This window comes from Raphanus sativus, chromosome 6, assembly GCF_000801105.2.
Source record: "Raphanus sativus cultivar WK10039 chromosome 6, ASM80110v3, whole genome shotgun sequence".
In the NCBI taxonomy this organism is placed as follows: domain Eukaryota; kingdom Viridiplantae; phylum Streptophyta; class Magnoliopsida; order Brassicales; family Brassicaceae; genus Raphanus; species Raphanus sativus.
The window spans coordinates 50,499,198-50,509,598 of record NC_079516.1 but is presented as its reverse complement, the minus strand read 5'-3'; the positions used below and the strand labels follow the sequence as shown (position 1 = coordinate 50,509,598).

The 10,401-nt window shown below is 37.1% G+C and overlaps 3 protein-coding genes across 3 annotated transcripts; 1 reads left to right on the top strand and 2 right to left on the bottom strand.

Annotated features, from left to right (window-relative positions):
- The first annotated feature begins 1,521 nt into the window (after positions 1 to 1,521).
- LOC108813883 (expansin-A4) lies at positions 1,522 to 3,207 on the top strand. The gene is made up of 3 exons (XM_018586567.2): positions 1,522 to 1,815; positions 1,905 to 2,223; positions 2,568 to 3,207. Exons 1-3 carry the CDS (start codon positions 1,671 to 1,673, stop codon positions 2,875 to 2,877), a joined length of 774 nt encoding a protein of 257 aa, XP_018442069.1. The 5' UTR covers positions 1,522 to 1,670; the 3' UTR covers positions 2,878 to 3,207.
- A 1,563-nt stretch (positions 3,208 to 4,770) lies between these two features.
- Positions 4,771 to 7,288, bottom strand: LOC108806613 (uncharacterized). The gene is made up of 10 exons (XM_018578769.2): positions 6,971 to 7,288; positions 6,786 to 6,861; positions 6,604 to 6,701; positions 6,395 to 6,496; positions 6,231 to 6,317; positions 6,020 to 6,136; positions 5,799 to 5,902; positions 5,574 to 5,713; positions 5,335 to 5,471; positions 4,771 to 5,251 (listed from the first exon to the last, which is right to left on the bottom strand). The coding sequence occupies exons 1-10, from the start codon at positions 7,211 to 7,213 to the stop codon at positions 5,069 to 5,071; spliced, it is 1,287 nt and encodes a 428-aa protein (XP_018434271.1). The 5' UTR covers positions 7,214 to 7,288; the 3' UTR covers positions 4,771 to 5,068.
- Positions 7,289 to 7,682: 394 nt separating this feature from the next.
- On the bottom strand, positions 7,683 to 9,949 carry LOC108806161 (serine/threonine-protein kinase BIK1). Its single transcript, XM_018578202.1, has 6 exons — positions 9,608 to 9,949; positions 9,193 to 9,506; positions 8,976 to 9,111; positions 8,745 to 8,887; positions 8,528 to 8,651; positions 7,683 to 8,433 (listed from the first exon to the last, which is right to left on the bottom strand). The coding sequence occupies exons 1-6, from the start codon at positions 9,657 to 9,659 to the stop codon at positions 8,024 to 8,026; spliced, it is 1,179 nt and encodes a 392-aa protein (XP_018433704.1). The 5' UTR covers positions 9,660 to 9,949; the 3' UTR covers positions 7,683 to 8,023.
- Between the last annotated feature and the right edge of the window lie 452 nt (positions 9,950 to 10,401).

The following is a 10,401-nucleotide window of genomic DNA, read 5'->3' as shown; positions in this document are numbered from 1 at the left end:
AAGAGATAAATATTCCAACGGAAAGACAAATAAGGAATGACTTAAATGGCGGCAACTGCTTATCATGTATCGATTCAAACTTGTTGCAATGGCTTATGCATGAGAATAGAAAAAGAGATTAGGACCAAAAAAGGTTAAGAAGTAATGATGGTGTTTACAGTTAAGTTAGCAAAATCTGCTCGTGATTGATGCTGCAACTTGTTTTTTAAGCAAACCAAATTTTTCTTTTCTTGTCCCAATTCGTAATGAAAACCTCGTTTTTTTGTATAGCCAATAAATGAATAACACTAACACTCATTGGTTGATGTTTTATAACATGAATTTACGGATCATTGCTTTTTAATCTTCTTAGATACCATATATAATCAAGTTATATATTTGTGACAATTTATTCTAATAGTGATGATAGTGTAAGCATAATAGAATACTTCCATGAGTTAATTATTTTAGCCTTTCCATTATTCTTTTTGGTCAACTATAGTCTTGCATTGCGATAAATGGGTCTTATTGTCTAGTGAAAGTGGATGGACCTTAAATGCATACACATTTCATGTTCGATTCTCGTGCTGCGGAAACTAAATCATATTCCCTCCGTTTCTTAAAGAGTGTCGTTGTGACATTTTTCACACAGATTAAGAAAATTGTTGAAATATATGTAAGTTGTAATTAATTATACCTCTTTAACCAATAGTATTTTAGATAAATAAAATTATTTATAAAATCAATGCAGTTTGCAATTAATTTTCAGCTGAAAGTTAGTAAAATTTACATTGGAATTGTAAAGTGACACTCTTTATGTAACAAGAAAATGAGCTCAGAGTGACACTTATTATGAAACAGAGGGAGTATTATTTTGTTCATAACAACCATGTGAATGATATCGGGAAAAGAGCCTATTGTGGGATGTACTTTCCACCCGAAGTTAGGTTTTTATTTTTAATAGATCGGGTTTAATCATTTTTTCTTTAAAAAAAAATCTTGCATTGAGATTGATTTTTTTTAAAAATGATAAACAGCCAAACACTAAGGTCAGTTTCTTTGAACTAGATTGATTACCCATGCAGGTAAACAAGTGAAAAACGATAAGAGTCAAAAGGCAGAAAAGGCTTTCTGTTTGCATTTGGTCAGAGAAACAAACATAAAAATACATTTGTATAAAAAGACAAAACTCTCATGTACGAAACGCCTCGCATAAGTCAACTCGACATTCTTTAATTTGTTAAACTCTTTTTAGCATAAGTTTCTAAGTCACCTTTTTTTTTAGATCAAGGAAAACAATGGCAGTAATATTTCGAGTATCATTAATATCAGTAATATATATATATATACATATATATATATAAATATGACAAAACCGTTACAAACCTACCTTCACCTTCCTTGCGTAGAAATAGCAATCGATTTAATTAAAGCTTAATTTTGACAAAAGAAATCACAATATAACCAATAATATTATCTCAATCTCTCTCTCTAACTGTAACTTTAGAGCTTCCCTCCCTCCATAAATACCGACCTCACTTCTTATTCTTCCTCACCATCCTCTCTCCACTTACAAAACCCATCTCTTCTTCTTTAACAAGAGCGCAAGCTCAAAAGTGCTCTTGTTCTCTCTTCATCTTCTTCTGTACCTTCATAGTAATTTAGAACACTTCTTCTAACAACTCACAAAAATGGCTATAAAACTAGCAATTCTCTTTACAACATTTGTCCTTTTTAGCCTCGCCGACGCCAAAATCCCCGGCGTCTACTCCGGCAGCGCGTGGCAAACCGCACACGCCACTTTCTACGGTTGCAGCGACGCCTCCGGCACTATGGGTCAGTCCAGAAAATAAACAGAGTATAAAAGCAGAGTAAATGCACCATTTTATGTTTTTTTTTAACAAAATGTTTTTTTTTATCCACAGGAGGAGCTTGTGGTTACGGTAACCTTTACAGCCAAGGCTACGGGACTAACACGGCTGCTTTGAGCACGGCGCTGTTTAACAACGGTATGAGTTGTGGAGCCTGCTTTGAGCTAAAATGCGCCAACGACCCACAATGGTGCCATCCTGGTAGCCCGTCGATTCTCATTACCGCAACCAACTTCTGTCCACCAAACTTTGCTCAGGCCAGCGACAACGGAGGATGGTGCAACCCGCCTCGTGCCCACTTTGACCTAGCCATGCCTGTCTTCCTCAAGATGGCTCAATATCGCGCCGGCATTGTCCCCGTCTCATACCGCAGGTACAAAATCTCGTGTTACATGTTTGGGAACTTTGCAACATTTAACAAGAACATAAAACCATGATTATGGCAAAATGTTAATATTTAAAAAAAACTAAACTTGAATTAGTTAGTTAGAACACAAAGGTGTTGGTGACCTAGTAGTAGTGCAAAGGATTGGTCCCATCGTGCCTCGGTTCAAATCACACAACAAAATAGTATGTTTATTTATGATAGAAATGCAACAATGGTTTTAGTTTATTAGGTGTTCTCAAATGCAATGATCCTAAAATTACATTTTCCAAATTTTGCTTGACATTTGAAGTGTGAGTGATTAAACAAATTTTGGTCATTTGGATTTGCAGGGTGCCCTGTAGAAAGAGAGGAGGGATAAGGTTCACAATCAACGGTCACCGTTACTTCAATTTGGTCCTGATCACTAACGTGGCGGGAGCAGGAGACATAGTGAGGACGAGCGTGAAAGGTTTACGGACTGGTTGGATGAGTTTGAGCAGGAACTGGGGTCAGAACTGGCAATCTAACGCCGTTTTGGTTGGTCAGTCACTTTCTTTCCGAGTCACAGGCAGTGACCGTAGAACCTCAACTTCATGGAACATTGTTCCTTCTAACTGGCAGTTTGGTCAAACCTTTGTCGGGAAGAATTTCAGGGTCTAAAAGCGAGTTTCGAGACACAAGAAACTCTCCGCTAATTTCGCTTTTCTTTCTTTTTTCTTTATTTGGGTTCAAAAGTTTATATATGGAAAGGAGAGAAAGGTGTGGGGGAGAATAGTATCTTTGACTTTTGTGTGTGTTTTCTTTTTAATGTTTTTTCTTCTTTTTTGGACTTTTAGTTGTGAAGGGGGAGAGTGAGAAAGAGTAGTTGAGGAGGCTGTGAGAAAATTTTGTAACAGCCCGCAGCTACTTAAAAGTATTTTTCATGGTTGGGTTGTTGTAAGTTACAACTTGTAACGTTTAATTTCATGTAATCTGAAGTATGGTTATATCCGTACTAATCCTCTGGTTTGTTTTTAACTAGCCAATTACAAAAGAGTTACTCTTAAGAGTGAGTGTGAAGTTAATTCACGTTAGTGATAGATCCACGAGGATCCCACTTAGATTTGGTAACGAGAAACAAGAATAATTCAATGGCTATAGGTGTACATGCCTTTAATGAGTGGGAACTGTTTTTTTTGACCGATGAATTAAAAAAAAGTAAATAATAAAGTATTTCCCGACAGCATTTGATGCAAACGTAACACAAAACTAGACTTGTTATTCTTTTTTTTCTCTTTTTTACGCTTGTTATTCATTTTTGGGGACTTTTTCTTTTTGGTGATATGTACGCAACATATGTTCTCCACTTACAAATTTAGCTAAAGTTTATTATCCACCTCCATTATGGGAAAATGGTTTATTCCCCTATGAACTAGTTGTTCCCAGCTTTTTCACACATGAATTTTTAAGCCATGTCAAAAACCACACGAAAAACGGAAATATTGTTTATTCCCCTATGAACTAATTATTTCCAACTTTTTCATACTCAGATTTTTAAACTTTGCCAAAAATCACATGAACTACGCTATTTTTTGAATTATATACACAAACTATCAATTTTAAGCTAATTCTCCTAAAATCGTAAATTGTGCTATTTAAATATTAACTTAGTTTATGACAAGTGTATAGACGGTTTAATTTGGGTTGATAAAAAAAGATAATACATCGTTTTGTTCTTTTTCTTTTCTTTTTGTCAACTGCTCTTCTTCTTCAAAAATCGTTTTACTTTTCATCGTCAATTGGGAATAAAATTTATTATTTTGTAAAAGATTAAATGTTTTACATGATGCATAAAAAAAAAGAGCAGCAACTACTAGTTTACCAATCCGCTATGTTAATGTTCTTCTTTCTTTATGCATCATGTAAAACGTTTAATCTTCTATAAAATAATAAATTTTATTTTCAATTGATGATGAAGAGTAAAACGATTTTTGAAGAATAGCAGTTGACAAAAAGAAAAGAAAAAGTACAAAAAGATGTATTATCCTTTTTTATCAACCTAAATTAAACCGGCTATCCAATTGCATAAACTAAGTTAATGTTTAAATAACACAATTTAATATTTTAAGGGAATTAGCTTAAAATTGATAGTTTGTGTATGTAATTCAAAAAATAGCGTAGTTCTTGTGGTTTTTGGCAAAGTTTAAAAATTTATGTATGAAAAAACTGGAAATAATTAGTTCATAAGGGAATAAGTAATATTTTCATTGTTCGTGTGGTTTTTGGCATGGCTTAAAAGTTCATGTGTGAAAAAGTCGAGAACAACTAGTTCGTAGTGGAATAAGCCATTTTCCCCCTCCATTATACATATTTTTAATTGTTTAGTATTACACCATTTATCACGAAAGTATGTGTAAACATTGTATTCTATTCTACGTGAGAATATCTAGTATTTACAATGACAATAGATTTTCAGTTTTATTCTTACTGACACAATAGTAAATCATCACAATAGCCATTACTGAGCAATACAACTGCCTCGCAATGCTCTCTCTATAGTCTATACAAAGAAAATAACTTAATGGAAGATAACCAAAGCTACTTTGTATAGTTTACAGCTCCATATTAACCATTGGATAGATTCAAAATAATAATGCAACCTAAGGAAGATATATAATAATTCTTTAAGTTTTGCTCACTAGTCACTGGAGTATACATCATAGACATAAAGCTTAATCTATAAAGCCAAGTCCTCACTTCTCTAATGCACTTTCAGTGCATTCATCCTCAGGCAAAGTTTCACTTGAACCAAGTCTCCTCTTCAGAAAACCATTCAATTAGCAAAAAGAGGAGATTTGTCCAATCCAGGACACTAACACGAAACAGCTTCTGCTGCATCTGGCTTAGAGTCTTGACCATCCGTCTCAGCGAGTAAAGGACTTTTCTGGAACTTATTCCTCAGCTGACCACAAGCAGCATTCGCTTCAAGCCCTCTTGTTTGCCTCACGCTTGCTGTTATCTTACGCGACTCCAATGCAGCCGCAAAGGCCAGGACCTGCACAAACGATTAACTAAAGAGATTAGAGACTTACTGCAGCCAAATCATCATCTGAAGTACAGACCAAACCAAAGACATACCGCTTTCTTGAAAGGTCGCTTGTACTCTGATCCTTCTATAGGGTTGTAAGGTATCAAGTTAACGTGATAAGTTTTGCCCCATTCACGTAGTAGCTCTGCGAGTTCCACCGCGTTCTCAACTGAATCATTGACTCCAGCTGCATCATCATTTTTAATCAAACTTGTGTTATAATTAAATGTTATATATATAACAGGGAGACAAAAAACATTAAAGTTAGCTTATCTAAAGTCTCACACACCTAGAAGGGCATACTCGAAGGAGACTCGTCTATTTGTTTCTTGAAAGTAATCACGACAATCTTGCATAATTGCTTCCAGCGGATAAGCCTTGGCACTTGGTACTATTTTCTCCCGGAGACTCTGGTTTGGAGCATGTAAGCTGGTTTTGACAGAAGAAAAGCTCAAGAAATGAGTGAAACAATATAAAAGAATCTGACAATCAGAGGAAGAGGAAGAAGAAGCACCTGACAGCTAAAGTGGACTGAAGCTTATGAGAGGCAAGCTTCTTGATTGTGTTTGGAACACCAACTGTTGATATTGTAATCATTCTTTGCCCGATTTCAATGTCCTAAGTGTAAAATCATACCAAGAGTGACTGCTATATCTCTTATTGTTTACAACTCAATATCACTTTTTTTTTTTTGAGCAACACAACTCAATATCACTACAAAGAGAAAATTGTTACCTTGTTTAAACAGCGATGAGCATCAAGTACTGACTTTAGGTTCAACATGGGTTCACCCATTCCCATGAAAACCACATTTGTCACTCTGTGCTTGAACACATCCTCTATAGCCAACACCTACAACATTTAAAATTACACATAGAACACTCAAGCCACGTTTAATACATACAAGTTGCAGAAAACAAGAGTGTGATAATTATAAAACTAAAACCTGCTCAATGATTTCATGTCTCTTAAGATTTCTTGAAAATCCTCCTTTCCCCGTAGCACAAAACGAGCAGCGCAATGGACATCCAACCTAAAAGCAGAGAGCTTCAAAACATGCAAAAAAGCCAAAACAACACAAATCTCTAACAAGAAGAAAGTCAGATTCACCTGGGAAGAGACACAAGCAGTGAGACGCGTTATGCCTTTCTCTTCCTGGACCGGTATACCAACAGTTTCGATCAACAGGTTATCTTCAAGCTTCAACAGCAGCTACAAAAAAAATACAAAGCCAATGGGACACCGTTTAAAACATCTATCAATACAAAGAACATTGCAAAGTTTTTATTCAAAGTTTAGTTATATGTTGAAATAAATACCTTAATGGTACCATCAGTGGCAGTGACAGTTTGGTAAATGGGTGATCTTCCCACCTTATACCCACTCTCCACAAGCTCCTTTCGAAACGTCTGCGGCACTATATCAAAATTCCAACATTAATTAAAAAAAAAATCATCTGCTATGTCTTAAGTAAGAAACACCTAAAAATCATTTTGCTTACAGTTGCTAAAGTCTTCGACTTGTTTAGCCTTCCTCTTGTAGATGAGATGATGGAGCTGCTTCCCTCTGTATCCTTCCTGCAAAAACCATTTTCATCCTAAAAAGTCAGAAACTTTCTTTGTTCCCAACTCGTAAAGTTGGATCCTTTTTTAAAAAAGAAAAGAAAGAAAGTTTGATCCTTTTTACTTGACCGAGTTTGATAGCGAGCTGTTGAAGCTCCGGCTCCGACATTCCCAGGAGTACCTGCGAGTCCACGTGCGGAGTACGCACCGGTTTCGGAGGATTTACGGAGGTTGTGGCGGTCGTGGAGATTGCGGCGGCGGCGGCGGTTGTGGAGAGGGAGTAACGGCGCACGACCATGCGAGAGATGGGGACAGAGAAGACGAGGTTATGAAGCATAGCAATCGTATTGGTCGTTGTCGTCATCATAGCTTGAGGATCAGACAGAAAGACACAAGAGTAAAACCCTTTCTTCTGCGGCTAAAACCTCTCTGCGACAGGAAGTGAAGCTTGTTTTGTTCACTAAGCGGATAAGCCGAAAAGACGGCACACAGTTCGAATTCAAAACCAAAAACCGACACGCGTTCTTAAATTTGAATGTTGTTGACTTTTTCTCACAGCTCTTTGACAGTATTTAACCAATTCGAAGAACCGAACAAATTGATTAAAAGTCGCCAAACCGAGAAATTACATATTGTATGATTGCTTTTTCCGTATACTGTACGTATTTACCTATTTTAAACTTTTATTGGTTTAACTTTATGGTTTATGGACATAGGTAACAAGACCATTACAAAGAACATATTGTCTTTGAGAATGCGTCTTTGATTTTAATGTTATTCATTGCATTCATCATTGATTAACTTCCTAGTATTCTTGTATCACTGAATGTTTTTGATTCTAACACTAAAAGAACGAAGATAAAGGAAAATCTCTACATCAAATGTATGAGGACAAAAAAAAAATTGCACGAGGACCAAAAAAAGACAAGAGTGGTCACAGCACAACAAGAAATAACATCATATATATATATACTTTCACAAGGTACCACAACACATGTTCTCTAAGGTTGTGTATGTGGGACTTGTCCATTATTAGTCTCCGACCTGGATGGTTTGTCCATAACCATACACAATCTATTTATAAACGGATTTTCGCAGTACCAAGCACCCATTAGAAATATGTCCTTTACCATTGACTAGATCAGCAAGTCTCAAAAGGCGTATATCTCAAAAAGGCTTAGGCGCTGTGCCGGCCAAAATGTTTTTGTTTGGACCTTTTTTCTGGCAACCTAGCTCCGGTCTTGGCATCCTTAAACGGGTCGGTCTGAGTTGGTTTTCCCAAGTTGTCCTGAAGTTGCTGCAACGCACGGACCACTTGGTCCATGGTCGGACGCGCCTTGGGTTCCAACGAGAGACACTGAACCGCAATGCTAGCCAATCTCACCGCCTCTTCGGGTAAGTACTGTGTGTCTAGCCGAGCGTCCACGATTTTGAGAACCTTGCTTTTGCTTGCGAAGTAGGGTCGAGCCCATTCCACGAGGTTTTCTTCTTTCGCGGGCCTGTTCTCGTCCAACGCTTGTTTACCCGTCAAAATCTCTAAAAGCACAACTCCAAAACTGTACACATCGCTTCTTGCATTTAAATGACCTGAAAACAAGAATTCAAACCATTATGTACTCTTACAAAATTTTATCAACTTAATCAAAATATTTAATATCAGGAAGATTGGTAGTTATTTTACCTGATGACATATACTCAGGAGCAGCATAGCCATATGTACCCATAATCCTTGTACTAACATAGCTTAGATCACCCGTTGGACCGTCCCTAGCTAGTCCAAAGTCAGAGAGTTTCCCATTATAGTCCTGTCATTGGATGCAAAAGTCATTAGTAAAAGGTAACTCAAAACAAAAGTGAGTCCAATCTAAATCTTTTGAACATTTGTTTCTATGCATTACCGCGTCAAGCAAAATGTTGGAGGCTTTAATGTCTCTATATATCACTTTGACAGGGTCACTGTGGAGAAAAGCAATCCCCTTTGCTGCATCAAGCGCAACCTTGATCCTTAGAAACCACGGAAGAGGTTTGAAATATGCACCTCCTGCTTTAAAAGCCACTTCCATCAGAACAAGAACAAGAACACACACACACACGAGAAACAAAAGATTTGAATCAAGAATGGGACTCACTTCTGAATAGATGATTCTCAAGGCTTCCTTTTGGCATAAACTCGTATACAAGAAGGTGGTGTTCATCCTCCAAGCAGTAACCAACCAGTTTCACTAGGTTCGGGTGACTCAAGCGTCCCAAATAATTAATCTCCGTCTGCATCAGAACAGAACAGAACAGAGCACAACACAATCACACACGGACATAACTCAAGTTTTGAGGAAGTGAACACAGTACCAGCCATTCACGGTGACCTTGAAGACCTTCTTTGTTAAGCTTTTTAACGGCGATGACTAAACCGGTTCCGGGTTTAGTCGGAGTGAGATTGGTTTCATCCAACCAGCCTTTAAAGACACAACCGAACCCACCTTCTCCGATCACACTGTCCGGTCTGAAGTTCCTGGTTGCTAGTTTAAGCTCGTTGAAGGTGAAGCTCTTAACAGGCGTTGACTCAAATATCTCCCCTTCCGTCTTCTGAGCCGCAGCCACCGTCGACGACGACGACGATTTCCGGGTCGACATGCTTAAGCCGTAAAGAACGCTGCTCTTACCTGCACACACACGTGTCAACCAATCTTAGCAACTCTATATAGAAACAGAGATGTAAAGAAGGAGACTCCGAGAAGATCAGTAGTTGAAGAGATGGTAATACCATCGTTGAAAGGGTTTTCAGCCTTGACTCGAGAACTGAAGCAAGAACCCATCAGACTCCAAAACAGAACAGAACAGAACTGCACAGGGTCTCGTTCTTCTCCCAGTTTTGGTTCTTGATCGTTGCTTCTTGAACAGGATATGGTTTTCTGTAATCAGAAGATAAATAGGAAATATAAAAGCTTTCAATCCACAAGGAAGAGAGAAAAGAGATGTGAACAGAGATCGGAGAAGGTGAAGAATTGGTGTTAATGAGAAGCACGAGGGATGAATCGAAGAGAAGAAGAAGAATAGTCGCGTTTTTTCTTTGTTTATGTTTGTGTGAAAGAAAGTCAAACAAGTGGACACAATAAAGTCTAGTTTGGCCAAAAGGTTTTCTAAAAGTCGTTGGATTCTTCTATTTTGATCGATATTATATTTTGTTTACAAAAATCTTATGAATTTTTTTTTGGTAATATTCTAAATTGATCTCTCTTTTTGTTTCTAGGAAATTGAGAAATGATCAGTCTTTTTTTTTGCTTTTTAACAACTGGAAATGATCAGTCATATTACTAGTTTTGGGTGATATTTTGTTTACCGTCGGTATCTAAAAGATTACCATTAATGTGACGACAAACAAACAGAGGAACACGAAGACTTTTTATTTGCTGTCGTAACAAAATTTTCATTTGGAATCTAGTGTGTTATCAGACTCATCATTGTCATGCACGCGTGACGTCAACATATCATACGTAAAATTATACACAGTAAATAACAACTAAAACTATTTAATTTGCTTTTTTTTTACAATATTTT